The sequence below is a fragment of the Leuciscus leuciscus genome, assembly GCF_965113295.1.
Source record: "Leuciscus leuciscus genome assembly, chromosome: 22".
NCBI classification, from domain to species: domain Eukaryota; kingdom Metazoa; phylum Chordata; class Actinopteri; order Cypriniformes; family Leuciscidae; genus Leuciscus; species Leuciscus leuciscus.
Genome location: NC_138746.1, coordinates 7,397,477 through 7,414,086, shown reverse-complemented (window position 1 = coordinate 7,414,086; position 16,610 = coordinate 7,397,477). Strand labels below are relative to the sequence as shown.

The following is a 16,610-nucleotide window of genomic DNA, read 5'->3' as shown; positions in this document are numbered from 1 at the left end:
CATTATTTTCCCCCCAAAACAGGACTCTAAACCTCTTTGACAAGATGTTTAAAAAAAAAAAAATCACGTCACGTCATACAGAATCAGGTTTAACAGTAACTCTTCCACCCCGAACTGCAGCTGACAGCTGTACAGACGCAGGTATTGTTTGAGAGCTCACCTTAGTTCCAGTAATTAACACCACATCTTCCCCATGGTTAGACGCAGTGCATCAGCTTCAAGGAGGAGCAACAAATAAGACAGCTCCACACTCAATTACAGCACATGTCAATCTGCCGGCGCTGTATAACACCCTTAATATGATGGAGATCTCAGCCCGCAGTCAGATCAACGCGTCTTTCAATCAAACACACACCATCTTCACTCATTTAATCACATTGTGTGGTACAGAAAACAACTTTTATTCTCGCATTAATGACGTTTTCATACAAATCACATTCTTTTAGAATAAAAGAAATCCTGATGGAAACAGTACCTGTGTTCTAATCGCTCTAAATACTCTGTGGTGATGAATCCCTCGTGTAAAACCATACGCTAGCTATTCAGAAAAAATAGTTCGACGTTAGATTCACTTTGACAAAATGCCTAATTTCAACCCAATGGACTGATATCTTGCTTCGAAAAGAAAACTGTGCAATAAGAAATCCCTTTTTATGCAGTGTTTCTCTTTTTCTTTAAAAAAGGCAGTTAATGAAATGTATGGAACAGGAGTGATACACATGAATATTATTTTACAGTAAAAATTATAGTACCTATTTCCATTCTACTGGAAACCTACGAACAGTCATTTGTTTAGGGTTGAGAACATTGGAAGTGCAAAACAGAAAAACAAAAAAAGTACATGTTTTTGGCACAACATTAATGGGGCTACTGGTCTGCATGAGACATAACATGCCTCTTGAATAAAAAATAAAAAAATTAAATAGCAATGAAAAGCCACTAACATTTAAACAGATTTAAGAAAACAATTTCAGGTTTACCCTGCAACCTTTCTTTCTGCGATGCTTTTTTTTTTAGTGTGTAGTACATATAAAAGTGACTGACAAACATACGCAAACAGAAACATGTGCATTCGCTCTCTCGCACGCACGCGAACATGCTAATATTTGCTAAGACGTGACCGCTCCGTCACACTCCCCTAGGCCTATAGCCTAGTAAAAATACAGTAAATATATTTCTATATATTTCGATGAAATTGCATACATACGCTTACGTGTACAAGTGTTACGTGGGATATTCTCTTTAAATATAAGCTCTGCTATGAGAATGCTCCGAGATCTCATAGTACACAGTGGTCTGTCTAGCCCTGGAGTGCAATCTGAGAAGTTTTACTGTTTAAATACCAGGCTTTCACCTCATGCCATTGTCATACGCTCAGTAGATCTCCAAAGGCACTTCCATTTGGCCCGTAGAAACCGCTTAGCTGCTGTCTTGTCTCAGCTTGATAGATAAGCACTACGATTCAAAGCAACGCTCACTCACATCTACACAACAAACTTGGCCACAAATGACTCTTAAAGCACAAGACGAGGATTCAGTCCTTGAGCTGATATGTGGGACGTGGGAGGGTGTCGCGCATACGTTTTGGTACAGGGCTGCGTATGGGCGGCCGGGGGGTGGGGGGGGATGTTCACTGACTGATTGCTCTGTAAACGAGTGTCTTAAATGCAGCATTGCTAAAACTTTACATGTCCGTCAGGAAGACCAATGGAAACGAACAAATACTTCAGTGCTATCATCCTGCTCGCGCACACACACATACATACACACACACACACACACAACATATATACAAATAAGAGTTACAATTAATAACATAATAAAAATTAATATTGACACACAAAAAAAAAAAAAATCACTATTTCAACATGACGCTCGTAACGTTAGTGTACCTTTGAGTGTGTAGTGTATAAAGTCTAGTGTTTGTAAGTCTCAGAGCCCTACGGAGAGCCCAGCGGCGTCCACAGAACTTTGCTCTGTTCCTGATCCACAATAGTCACGATCTGAGTGCAAATGTAAGGGAAGGTGCCTCCTTGAACGATACCTGCCAGGAAACATACAAAAACAGTGATTCATTGGTTTGTTTTTTTACAATACCAGTCAAATTTTTGGACTTACCTATTCATTAGCTATTATTAAAATTACCCACATTATAAAAATAAAATAAAAACTCAATTGGAGTATGGGACCCCATCCCTAAAATAAAAAGGTGATGTAAAACCCATTTTATACTTATGAGAAAGATAATGAGTAATATTATAAAGACAACATGTTTCTGAAATTAATTAACTGGCCTTTGTATTGTCCTGTAAGTTCACAGCGCAACTGAAAATAACAAAATTCAATTTGTTTTTCACAAAACTACACTGCCATTCAAAAGTTTGGGGTTGGTCAAATTTTTATTAAATTTTTATTTTTATTTTTTTTAAGTCCCTTATGATTACCAACGCTATTTTTTTCGTGATCAAAAGAACAGTAAAAATAACTTTTCTATTTGAATATATTGTAAAATGTAATTTATTCCTGTTATGCATCATGTGATCCATCATTCTAAGATGCTGATTTGCTGCTTAAGAATTTTTTTTTCTTCTATTATTATTATTATTAGCACAGTTGTGCTGCTTAATATTTTTTGTGGAAAGTACTACAGTATTTGGTTAATGTAAAAACAAAACAAAACAACACAAAAACAAACAAACCTGTGAAAAATTTGCTATACTCCTGCTCTATCTTCTGTGCAACCTCAAACTGCTCCTTGGAATGTTTTTGAGAGACTTTATCCCGCAGATAAACCGGATCTTTTTGTTCTCTACACGGGGAAACAGAAACAGTCATTCACACTTCACACATAATGACATTACGAGATTAAACTGGCACATTGACATAGTTCTTTTGAGACAAACATGGTTTAAGCAGCAACATTTTGAACAGGTGATTGTACATAATAATAAAAACACGTGTAAAATGAAGACATCAGCTGTTTATCACTAAGACTCCCTTGAAAAGAAGATTCCTGCAGGGCAAAACAACTAAACACCGAACATGTACACACACTGCTGTGACAGGTGTCGTCTCGTCTGTGTGTGTTAGGGATGGGGGATTAAGGTAAAGTAAAATAAAACTAAATAAAATAGTTTTCTAGTTTAAAAAAACAACAGTCTGTTGTTAGGTGTTAGGGATGGGAAATATAGCTCAAATTAAATATAAACAAAACAAAAAATATATAAAATAGTTATCTAGTAAAAATCACAATATGTATATAATAATATAATATATGCATGTATATATACAGTAGTGGCCAAAAGTGGCCAATTTACCTTTGTCTGGAGGACGAAAATTTGTGTGAAAATTTGGTAGACTTGTGTGCTCATGTTAATTGTGCATTGTCCCTTTTAAAATAAAGATTGACCCTACAAGTTGAATTAAATTATAAAAAAATATTTTCTTTGTTGTATATATATTTTATATATATTTATTAAGTTATCACAAATATAACAATTGACTCCAAGCACAACTACGCAATATGCTTACAAAATCTTTAATATATATATATATATATATATATATATATATATATATATATATATATATATATATATATATATATATATATATATATATATATACACACACACACACATTTCTGAAGTCTCTGTGTGGCATTTTTTACATTTGAAAAGTTTTAGTATGGGGGAATTTCATTAAAAAACACATTAATATTTAATTGTTCCTTCATTTTATACTGGCACAGAATCATGGCAAATATATCATGAATATGTGCGAGTGTTCATAGAAAGCAAGAGCCTCTAGTACATGACGTGATGTCACGATCTTGAGTATTAATAATTAACCCTTTATATTAAGTAGGTGCTAGTCATCAGGTCAAAGACGGCATTAATCTCCACAGTGATTGAGTGCAGGCTTGCTTTTCTAATCCTTCTGGGAAATCACCAATTTAAAAAACCTCTGTTGGGACGACTTTGCACTATTAGTGCTCTGACAACTTCGCACAGAAAAGACCTTAAGGCACAGTTATGCAGCACTATCAGGAGAATAAAGCAGGGATTTATTGCTCTTTTAAGTCTCACACCCCTAGAGAGCTATCAGTACAGTATGCTGTGAACCCGTGATATGCATATTAAGGGTCTAGAGTCGGCTTTAATTTTGCCTGTCTGATAAACCGGGCCCGGGATCTCACAAAGCGGTCTTCAGAGGACACCCTTGAGCATAAGCGAAGGAGAGAGACACAGACAGAAAGAGTGAAGCGGCTGCCTAAACTGTCATATATCTTGTCCTATTTCTGTGTAACATTATGGTAAAAGTGAGCCAAGATATTCATCCATTTAACAGCCGTTCTTCCAAGTCAAATGCAGCCTACACAGTAAAACTGCTTTCCATTTCCCAAATGTCTCTGGGGCCCTGAGGGAGAGAGCGCACAGGAAACTTCTTGGAGTAAAAATGTGCCAGGAGGGCCTTAAACAGAGACTGTGTGTGTGTTTTTGGAAGGGTCTGCAAGGACACCCAAGAGCTCAGCTGGCTCTTTAACTCGCTGAAATATTCGTACCTGCTGCATTTATTACGAGAAGTACGTGTGAAGAGGGATGTGGACACTTACTTTATCTGCTTTGCGTTTTTGTAGCGAATGAAAATGACGATTGGGTAAATGTGAACGCTGTGAAGCCGTTCGATAGCGTGAGGTGCAATGTCAAGCAAACAGTGACAGTCCTACGAGAGAGAACGACACAGCACAGAACAGGTCTGAGTCATGTTACACACATACAGCATGAGCGACTGCAAACAGAAACAAGCTTACAGTCACTGACAGCAATCCTGCAAGAACAACCAAGTAACATGAACCTCATCTCTTGATATTCATCTATTTATTTATCAGATTGTGGTGGTATTATTTCAATTTAACATTACAAACAAACTGACTGAGATGTAGTCAGCAGAAATGTTGACAAACCTTTTCTGTGAACTCTTTGATCGAGGCAACGGTAGTCACATCAAAATGGCCACTCCTCCGCTTGTAGTCGATGAAAAGAAAGTCTTTCACCCCGCGCTCGATGGCCTGCTGAGAAGCCTTCATCACCTCTGGATGAGCAGAACAAACAAAGGTCAGCTCACTCATATTCAACAGCATGATTAAGGCTGAACCAATGACATTTATCCATTACTGACACTGACAGTTATACCATTAATACTACCAGTTTTCATGATACCAAAACTAAATAGTAATACCAGTGAAATTTTCTGTATCTAGGTATCAATTTTGATACAAAAGCAAAAACGTATGCAACTGAACATACTCCTTTACTCTCCAAGGGTTTGTTCACCCAAAAATGAAAGTTCTGTCATTAATTACTCACCCTGATGTCATTCCAAACCTGTAAAACTTTCGTTCATCTCCGGAACAAATTAAGATTTCTTGCTTTGTCCCTCCATTGACAGCTACGCAACTACCACTTTGATGCTTAAAAAAAGTTCATAAAGAGATCGTAAAACTAATCCATATTAATTTTCTGAAGAGACTTGATCACTTTATATGATGAACAGATTGAATTTAGGCTTTTTTTCCACATATAAACATTCATCAACTCACATCAGTTGTAGTAAACAGAAGCTCAAGCATGCTCGCTTGAAGTGCTAGAACCAATGAGGTTCATTCTCGTGTTACGCAGCACGTTTGAGCTTCCTCAAGAACCAATGAGGTTCATTCTCGTGTTACGCAGCACGTTTGAGCTTCCTCAAGAACCAATGAGGTTCATTCTCGTGTTACGCAGCACGTTTGAGCTTCCTCAAGAACCAATGAGGTTCATTCTCGTGTTACGCAGCACGTTTGAGCTTCCTCAAGAACCAATGAGGTTCATTCTCGTGTTACGCAGCACGTTTGAGCTTCCGCAAGAGGTTTGTTCTCGAGTGTCAAGCAGGTTCGGTTGAACTTCTGATTATATGTTTGTTGGTAGTTGTGTGGATTGTCAATGGAGGGACAGAACTCTCTCAGATTTCATAAAAAAGATCTTCATTTGTGTTTCGAAGATGAACGTAAGTCTTACAGGTTTGGAACAACATGAGGGTGAGTAATTTGTTTTTGGGTGAACATTAACTATTTAATTAAATCAATCTGACATTTAAACAATCAATTATTTTTAGAGCATTTGACAGAGCTGTTATTTATAAATGACAACGCAGAGAAATACAGTAATCTCATTTACCTTTTTTTTTTTTTTTTTGCTTAAGGAAGTTGGAAAATTTGCTTGGAGAGTTGATGTACAGTTTATCTGTTTATCAGTTTATTCTACTTGTAACAGTAGAACACATTTGGTCAACTAAAATTCCTGAAACAGCTCAAGTTCTTTTCTCTCATTCTCTGAAAATGTTATGAGGATGTGTGTATTTTAAGGGTGGTGTCTGATGAACCTGATGAACCATCTAGTACTGATGAATATCAATACCATAAATGTATAAATATTTACAAGTATTATTTAATTACAAAGATCATTTTAACAGCATTCACATTGAAGTTAAAAACTAATAGACATGTACCAAGCACACATCTGCTGAATTTCCCTGGAGATTCCTTGACCAGCATGTCTTTAACTGGATCCACCAGCGGGCCGAGGATCAGCACTGGTCTGGGAGACATGCAGTCAATCTTCTGCACTCTCTGATAGGCCAGGCTCACACAGTCTGAGCACACCCCCCAAAAAACAATACAGAATCAACATCAGTCTCATCAAAATGCTCAGTTCAGCTGCATTGCATTATGGGATACTGGAGAGTCTCACCCTCTAAGAATGGAATAGAGTCTGTGCTGATCGCATCCAAGGCTACCACTTCTTTCCCATCTTTGGAGCTGCTGCGTTTGTGCTTCTGTTTCCTGCGGAAGAAGGATCTGCGCGCGGCCGCGGAGAGGGTCTTACTGGAGCCCGTCTCGTCCTTCAGTTCAGTCATACTGTGTCTGCGGTAGAACTCCTGATCCATCCTGCACCAGAACATAAGTTCAGGCTACACAACTGCCTTTCTGCAGTCTTCTGTACGTTTGGATTCAGTTCAGTACACATGGATTCAGTTGCATTACGTTGCTTTTAACTAGAGGTTGAATTAAATCAATATAAAGTTTATAAACATCTAGAGAGCTAGTAAGTGTACATAATACATTATAATAACAGTGAATTATATGTATTCAAAATTGCTGAAATTAAACACTAGCATTAATCAATTTCTACCAATTATTATAATATCCATGTAGAAAAATAAAATCTAAAATGATATAATTATAGCATTAAAAAAAAAGCAAAAATAATATATTTAAAAACAATGTAATCAGCCGAGTGGGAATGGTTAATATCTTAAAATCAATAATCCTAAAATGGCCAAATAATGGCCAATTGGCATATACATAACATAACACTTTACTTAAAGCCTTTATGTATAATGCATTATAAAAGTATTTTTAAAGCTTTAAATATGCCTTGTAATGCACCTTATAGTGCATTGTATTGTCTCATGAATAATCGTAACCACCGTTATGTTATGCCTTTGGAAAGTATAATGCATTATTAAAACCATAAAACATGACAAACAACAAATTTCAGATGTAACAAGGAATCTGCAATATGAACTTTGATTACAATTATTTATGTACAGATTTAATGCTTTATAACATACATTATGAATACCTCAATAATGCATTATGCATAAAGACTTTAAGTAAAGTGTTATCAAAATAACTTATTTCTATTTTAATGTAATCTACTCCTGTGATGGTAAAGCTGAATTGTCAGCATCATTACTCCAGTCTACAGTGTCACATGAACAACTTCTGAACAATCTAACTTTTAACTTCTTGATTCAACAAAACAAAAGACTGATGCTTTTTGACTTTTTTAGACATTTAAATTAGACTAACCGTGACTGATTCATCCTTTATAAGACACCATCATTTGATTGAGTCTAAGGATGGGACTCACATATATTTGCTAGGGATCTGCCCTCTTTGAATTTTTTGTGCATTTTCATCAAGTTGCCAGGCCATCCAGGTGCCAAAGTTGCCATTTGGTAGTGTGTCATCCACATAGAGAATGTCATCTTTCTTAAAAGAGAGGTCGAGCTCAGTCTCAGCCACTCGGTCATAAAGTGCTCTGCAAGAGAGAGAGGAAATGAATAATTCAACAAGTGACAGCATTATACGTGAGGCAAAGACTGCGGTGCGGCATCTGCAAGAATGAGGTAATACGAGACAAATGAAAAGGGTGCGGGAGACAAAGAATAATAAGGGAAGGAAAGAACGAATGAAAAATTCAGGAAGAGGCCTGGACAGAACCGATCCTTCATTCCTGGGAGTAGCACGAAGCGGCTTTTAGCAGCCACTCATAACTCCTCGTTCCTGCTCATTCATGACATGCGGATTGACAAAGATTATTTACTGCGGGTGACATCATGGGAGCACATGCAGAAAAAGCGCCTGCAACAGCTGCGGGCCACAGAATTTCATTTGCAAAGACAAACACGGCTATTTCTGAACATCCCTCTTCCATTATTCTTTTTCCACCGCGCAGACACAATGCATCACTGTCTCGAACCGTCTAATTACAACGGCTACTATTATAGAACACAAATTATTGAGATTTGGTGATATAATCTTCACCGCCAGATACAATATCTCACCCTCCATCTTAAACATAATTAAAGAGATTAAAAGATTCCCGTTGCTGCAGTTTTTTCACATATCTATATTTAGAGCAGCATGCACTAGGCTCAAACACTGGCATTTGGTTATAGGGAAATGGTAAGTGGCCATGTATGGTGATGTGTCAATGGCAGATGCGCAGACTGTTGTGTGAGACCTTAGTGTTTCCCATTAATTACCTAGACTCTTGCATCCCACCAGTCTAATCTGTGCCGCCACAGTTTCACAATGAACCGAATATATTTCAAAACTTATAACATAGTGTCTCCAACGCTGTTTTGCACCATTGCTTTGGCAAAGTATCTGTAAAACGAACTAAAATCGCAAAAGATTGTGATTTAATGAATTAAATATATAGTCTGTGTTTCAAAGCGAATTGCGCACTAATCCTATTGATCACGCGATCAGCTCCTGATTCGGTGTTTCTGCGATTCAGAACGGCTCAGTTCACAATGTAGTGAACTCCAATGAACGCAGTAAACTCCCTCTCCGCATGTTTTGTGAGTTTACCGTACATTTGGGAACATAGAGAGCACCAGTTATGCATTATTTTCACATTAGCATAGTTTCCAACACTTGGAAGATGATTACAGCATTTCACTAGATTTGTAATGAGACACGTTTGTAAACCTGTTTTCACAAAAACAGTAGCTTTCTGCCAAAATAACAGCTCAACTGCAGTTTCCGTCAAAATAAAAGCTCAAGGGTTTATCTCTTGCAAGTGTAGAAATTAGGACAAAAGTATTGTAATTTTTGTCTTCTTAAAACACCAGTCTGAATGTAATATAGACACTATATCACAGCTAAAAAGAAGGTTGAGTCCCCTTTAAACTTCAGTTCAATTAACTGACTATTTTCTTTGTTCAATTTGCACACTGAACACGGGTTGGAGCTCTTATTTTTGAAGTGATATATTGAACTTTTTTTTTATTACCTGATATAGAATCCATCTCCAGGAGTGTCTTTCACCTGTTTGAACTCATCCAGACGATTCTGGACTCTGAAAGTCACTGTTTCCACAGGCTTCAGCATTTCCAGGTACGCCTCCTCCACCGTCTTATTCTTCATATTAACTGAACCATACTGGATGAACAAAGAACGATAGAAAGGGTGAAATCGCATTTCGTTTAAATATCCGATTTCACGTCAAAAATATAACTGTACACTTTGTCAACTTCTTGAAGTTTTAGAACTTCTCTGGCCACTGTGCCTGAATTATACTGGACAAAACAAACAAAAATTTATAAATTTGAAGGTTTCCAGATCGATTTCCATTCCAGAACTAATATAAACATGTAGAGAAACAAGATGACTTTGCTTTGTCTTAGTGAAGCAAATAAGTGTGTAATAATGTGGCTGACACAGGTCTGAATATGTCCATGCCAAGAATGGGATATTACCAATTTCACACAATATATGAGAAAGCAAAGAAGTGATCAATAAAAACAATAGTTAGGAATGCATCATACTGACATCTGAATTAGAGGAAAACAATACAGTCCGTGGATGAGGCTGGAATGCACCCTATAGCAAATACAATTACATTACACAAACTCAAAATATTTTCATTTCATTCTATAACATAAAATACAAAAGTAATACCCCACTCATGCTTTTTACAAGCTTTTATGTATCTTGAAAAAGGTGGTTGCTAAAACGTGGGTAAATGGGACGACAGAGGCTGTCAGGAACATTAAACATCACACCCACTGGTCCGCTTTTAAGGCCGTGACAGACCAAACCTCAGCTCGCGTTGTGCGCATTTAGGACAAAACATTGTGCTTGAACACCCAGCAAAGACTACAGCCAATGGCCAACTAGCAAATATGTTTTGTACGTGCGTGAGAGGAATAACTGTCTACATCAGCAGGTGGCAGAAGTCTATGTTCGTCAGTAAAAACGAAACAGGGACAGCGGATATACAAATCGTAAAAGTGCTTGCTTACCATTTTAAATGTGAATCAGGTTGATCACTTTCTTCATTCGCCATGTCGTTATGAAAATATTCACGTATCGAAAACCTCAGGTAAGATGACAAAATTAGAACAGCCTTCTCTGTGTGCCCTCTGACTTCCTTGTTTGCTTGCTTTCATCACTGAACTGCACAGCCAATCGGAGTTCTCTCTCTCTCACCAACTGATGCCGATTCAATATGCTCAATCAGCCAAAAAGCCGCCAACGGGGTCCAACTTGTGCTGACGGTGACGAACACACTGCAAAAACTGAGCTGACAGACGCTCAACAGCGGCCTTACACTGATGTTGGTCTATCACAGCCTTTACAGCCTTGTTGCGTTTATACTCTTGCAAAATCTTCAAACTTTCCAACTAAAAGAGTTGTCAGAAGCATAAGTTATCATGATAAACATCTTCATAATCAAACTTTTGTTGGTCAAAGAGCTTATTTTCCAAAAGCCAATGGAAAAATCGTATTGGCTTTTTGTTGAGGGTGAAATATATTATCACTGCAGCACTGCATGGAGTAAAGAGTAATGATACATGTTCAGCTTTAGTTAAAAGTCTAACTGCACCAGTGCCAATGCTAAGATGACTCCGGGAACCTATTTGTCTCGACTCTTGATTGTACCAGCAGCCAACAGGGCTGTTGCTAAAAGTGTATTAGTCCATTCGCAAAGCATCTATCACCCCAAAAAAAATATTTATTTGTTTTACAAAGAACTGCTGTCTCACCCTTTCTGTTCACGGTAGTCCCCAAAAAGCTTTACACAGACAGAGAAGTTGCTCCATTTACCTCGAGCAGCATGTCCCCAGGCTCGAGCCCATCTGCTCCTCTGGCAGGACTGTCCTCCTCCAGCCTCTCCACAAAGATCCCCTGCAGGTTTCCTCCGCACAACTGAACACCCAGCTCCACCTGAGTCTTCCTCACCGTTACCAAGCGAGGCTCGGGAACCTTCTTGGAACTCTCTGAAGAAATTCTAAATATTCAAGAGAGATACAGAATCAGACTGGTGTTCATGTTGTGTAACCCCGGGGGCTCCAAAAGGTATTTGCTTCCTTTTAAGAAAAGATGTACCTAATATGTTGATTTTTTTATTATCAATGTTGAAAACAATTGTGCTGCGTAATATTTTTGTGGAAACCATGATCAATTTTTTTCTGGATACTTTGATGAATAGAAAGTTAAAAAGAAAAGCATTTCTTCGAAACATTATAATAATTATAAAATGTCTTTACTGTCACTTTTCATAAATTAAATGAAAAGTAATCTTACAGACCACAAATATTTGAAGGATACTGTATGTAGGCAGTAGATGGCAAGATCTGTGTATGTATTTGTGCAGTACCTGATGAAGCTGTTGGGGCTGGTGGTGGGTGTCGTCTGTTTGGAGGATGGGGTGAGCGTGCCTTCATCCTGTTCACTCAGGGTGTCTATGGTGGAGTGGTTATCTGGGGTGGCAGCTCCACTGCCCTGCGGGGTGGAATGAGTGCTCACTGGCTCCAAGCGGGAACTATGGAACAACATGGCCAAGAATAAACCAAACCTGCTTTTGCGATGAAATCTGCATTCACCTGAGCAAAAATGAATGGGAAAAGGGCTGTACCTGGAGCGAGAGTGGTTGCCGAGCTGATACATGTGTGGGTTGTACTGGGCCATGATCGTGATGGTGTCACACTGCTGGCCAATGATGAGCCGTGCTTGCTGCTCAGTGGCATTGCGCAGATTTATCCCATTATACTGAGGGAAAGAAACCAAAATTAATGTGAGCTACACAATGCATATTAGTATTTGACATGACATGCAGCTTTACTGATCTCAAAAGAAGAAAAAAGACATTGTTTTTTACTAATATTTTCATTTAGCTGAACAGCAAAATAAGTTAAATAAAATTGCATAGAATAAAATAAGAAAAAAAGTTATTAAATTTCTTAAAATAAAACTGCATAAAATTACAAAGACAAAATGACAAAAGTAACTGCATAATATTGCATAAAATAAAAAGGGCATAAAATTGCATTAAATAAAACGGCATACAATAAAATAGCAAATAAAATAGCAAATAAAATAAAATGATGAAATAAAATGGCAAGTAAAGTAAAACATGCATTATATTCCGGGGTGTGATGGTCCTCAATATGACATGTGAAATTCTCTAATTGGGCAGTATTTAAATAAAAAGTGTCATGAATTTACATTTGCTATAAAAATGTAAAAAAAGACACACACAAAAAAAAAAAAAAACTTTAATCATTGGCAAACATTTCAACTTCTTTATTCTTTTCTCTTAAAGCCCATCTGGGTTATGGATGTCAAGTATTGATGTATACTAACCTCCAGTAGCTGGTCTCCATACTCCAGCCCAGCCTGGTGTGCGATGCTGCCCCCGGTCACCTTGGAGACAAAGATTCCACCATTCTCTCCACTCACGATGGAGATGCCGAGAGGCTCCGCCCCTTTGTGCACGATGACATTCCGTGGCTCCTCCAAGTACGGCCTGCCAGAGCGATAAATGTGTGTGAACTTCAAGATCAGAGATAATCAACAGCTGAGACAGAATCTGATCTGCAGACAGAGGAGAACCATGCAGGTGGATGTAGAGCAAGAGACATTTACTGAATGGGCAGTTTGGAGGACTAACTGCCACACAGGCACAAAGACAGGATAGAAAGCGGAGGGAGTGTGCATACAGGACTTCAATAAAAGATCCAGAAGGTTGTACATTGATTCTTCTAACCTAAATATTTAAATATGCCTGTACAAAAGACTGATTTACTGCTCAAACAAGTAAAAACATGCATTAATGTTACAGCTCCAATATCCAGACAAAATATCAACGCTTCCCTGACAAGAATGCAACATTTCAAAAGAGATCTCTCTATCGCGGAGTAAAGAAATTATTGAAGCTGTTGTAAGTGATGACAGCCTTCTTGCTATCATCATAGACAGGTTTGATTCGACAGACATAATAATAATAATTCCTTACTGCAGCTTTAAACCTACTTTAGCGTTAGTGATTGATTGAGAAAATCTGGATCTTTTCGGGACGAGAGCAGCCAAACTGACATGCAAATCATAAATGTCTCTCCAATCCAGAACGGTAAGCACTTAAGACATTTACTCAAAAAAAAAAAAAAAAAGAGAAGCTAAATCTGCTGAGTACAGATTTAACATTCATGAGGAATCTCTTGCTGAGCAGGTTAATCAAGAAAGTAAATTAGTAGCAGCAGGTAAAATTACCCAATAACACCAATTAAACTCCACTTCAAGGAAAATGTTGACAGATTCTTAAACTTGATCCTCTCCATGTAGTCGCATTAAAGGGATATTTAAAATGAAAATTCTTTCATCATTTACTCAAAGTCAAAACATGATTGACTTTCGTTCATCTTTGAAACACGACAGAAAAATATTTTTAGGGATGAACCAGCATCGGTATTCATGCCAGATTCTGCGCTTCGTAATCGTAAAAGTAATCAATATCAATCCAACGGTTTAATCAAAGTTTTTGATCATTTAAAAAAAAAAAAAATCGAATGATATATGTTTTTATTCACATGTATGTGTGTTGATCAAAGACTTAAAACGCTTAATTTATCTGGATTTATTTTTATGAACCTTCTGAAGTGTTCATGTTTTGGATGCGTGCACTTTCAATAGAGGTGCAAAAATCTCAGGTTTCATAAAAAAATTTAATAAAATTGTGTTTCAAAGATTAATGAAAGTTTTATCGGTTTGGTGAGTAAATGACAGAATTATCATTTATGAGGAACTAACCATTTAAAATGACTAAATAGGGACTTGGAAAACTACACATTTTCTAAATCAGCCTTTGGGTTGCTTGAGCAACTAGCTGACTAATTGGTCAGAGTCATGTGAAGTGTCATTCCAACTCATTTTACTTCTGTAATTTGGCATTTCCATGTGGTAAATCGAATTATCGTAGCAGCACTAACACAAAGCCTGGGTTGTATACCAACACAACACAGAGAAGCAAGGATTTCTACAGCCAACCACTTGGAACAAACAAGTACGTTTGTCAGGCATTCCCTGTGCGTAACTGGCAGGGAACAAACCTCAAGCTTCTGAGAGATGAGAACCTAGGCCTAGCAGCCAGAGGGATTCTCAGAAAGGATCTGTTACGGTACAGAGATCTGAAAGATTCAGAGGAGCAAAGAAGAGAGGAGACAAACAGATTGTGAAAGAGAGAGAGAGACACACACAAGGGACTCTGAAGGAAGACAAATATTTAGAAAAGAATTATAATAAATGCATAAGAACAACTGGAATGAGTGACCTAGTTAACAAATCTCTGCTAAAAGTCGATCAGAATTTTATACGATGGTGCAGATAAAAATAAGTTATCATGCAGTGAGCGACGGTGATATGAACGGCTGATCCTTCAACATACATTATTCTATATTGATGCACAGACCAATTATTCGAGTCAGATAAAGGGATTCTGAGCTTGGCGGGCTGATGTACGTGGATAAGAGCGAGCTGTTGCTTGGCAACCTGATGAAGGGTCTGGGGGAGGGGGGGGGGGGGGGTGCGCAGCAGGAAGGGACTGAGGCAGCAGGAGTGTACCTGTCTTTTCTCCGCTCTCCTGTGGGTACAGGGCTGACGGAGATCCTGGGCAGGGTGGTGATGGAGCTCTGAGACTGGCTGGAGGCGAACGAGGACGTCTCGAGATTGAGAGGAGACAGGGGTGGGGTGATGAGACTGGGACTGCTGCATTCTGAATGAGACAGGGACCCTGATGAGCAACATGGATGAACAACAGTCAGCATGTGTTCTAGAGAGACAACAGCTTGTTTTTACAGCTTTTTGACACCTTTGGACAACAATCAATATAAATCTTTATATTTATGAATTTGCCATAATATATCTTTATGTTATGTATTAGATTCAAAATGCGGATTGCAGTTAAAACAGAACATAAATTAAGTTAATGTACCAATATAACAATACACAGTAATAAACAGAAATTACTCAGACACTAGTTTCAAAACGTTTTGGTGTCATTTTTAAAAATAAATAGAGTAAATGTATAATGTTATAATAAATGCTATTCCTTTTGATCTTTCTATTTATCAAAAAATCTTACATTTACACAGCGCAACCGTACTCAACACTGATAATAAGTAATGTTTCTTGAGCACATTAGAATGATTTGTGACACTGAAGACTGAAAATGCTAAAAAATGCAGCCTTGTGTCACTAAAATTGTGAAATTTTTCTGTGTATTTGATCAAATAAATGCAGCCTTAATGTGAGCATAAATGTTTGTTTCTTTTTCAACAGAAAAACCCTGACCCTAGTATGTGGTGGCAAACACAATTCTATCACTGAATAAGAGACAAACATCTCCCATTGTCTTTGATGAGGTTAATTTTCTTGCAAGAAAAGGCCAGCAGTCGTACAGTCACACAGAGTCGCTGCAGAGTGTGACAGTGAGGGGAGGGCATCCTTTCGCCTTTATAGTCTTGACTCCCAGAATGTTATCTTTCTAGGCCAATGATGGTATTTTCAACCATATGTGGAACATTCTTAGACTTGTTCATCATATTGTATCCTTGACAGGAGGCCCTCCTGTCACCTACCAACAATCTTTACCATTCCAATACAATTCCTTATTAGAATAAGGGTGTTTTTGCTTTTACTGCCATATGATGGTCACACACATCTTAAAGATAAAATTTCTTCCACACTACGAAGTCATGTAACAAGAAAAGATTGTGAAATTATTTGAATGGTACGCTCTTTAAAGCTTAATGGCCCCAAAAAAATAAATAAAAATCACAACAATATTGTGTAGTCTGAACCCGCCATTAAACTTTGTGTATGATTCCTCATTAAAGAAAGAAAATGTTATATATGCACTATGTTTAGTGTAGACTCTTTGCCTCGGGTTATTTATTCAGGCTTCCAATATTTCAGTGTACACAAATGTCAGGCTTGT

At 37.7% G+C, this 16,610-nt stretch overlaps 1 protein-coding gene across 4 annotated transcripts in view; it reads right to left on the bottom strand.

Moving 5' to 3' along the window:
* Nucleotides 1-364: 364 nt before the first annotated feature.
* dlg5a (discs, large homolog 5a) overlaps nt 365-16,610 on the bottom strand; it is a 61,718-nt gene continuing 45,472 nt past the window's right edge. For 2 of the 4 annotated variants that reach the window (XM_082153969.1, XM_082153971.1), the window contains exons 21-33: nt 15,236-15,404; nt 12,983-13,145; nt 12,255-12,388; nt 11,997-12,161; nt 11,444-11,627; nt 9,627-9,775; nt 7,974-8,144; nt 6,789-6,985; nt 6,547-6,690; nt 4,967-5,094; nt 4,616-4,725; nt 2,700-2,809; nt 365-2,044 (exon numbers count right to left, since the gene is read on the bottom strand). In XM_082153969.1, the coding sequence (XP_082010095.1) occupies nt 1,941-2,044; nt 2,700-2,809; nt 4,616-4,725; nt 4,967-5,094; nt 6,547-6,690; nt 6,789-6,985; nt 7,974-8,144; nt 9,627-9,775; nt 11,444-11,627; nt 11,997-12,161; nt 12,255-12,388; nt 12,983-13,145; nt 15,236-15,404 (1,928 nt within the window). In that variant the 3' untranslated portion in view covers nt 365-1,940. The remainder of the gene's footprint in view (nt 2,045-2,699; nt 2,810-4,615; nt 4,726-4,966; nt 5,095-6,546; nt 6,691-6,788; nt 6,986-7,973; nt 8,145-9,626; nt 9,776-11,443; nt 11,628-11,996; nt 12,162-12,254; nt 12,389-12,982; nt 13,146-15,235; nt 15,405-16,610) is intronic. The other 2 variants (XM_082153970.1, XR_014201620.1) reach the window with 2 other exon arrangements.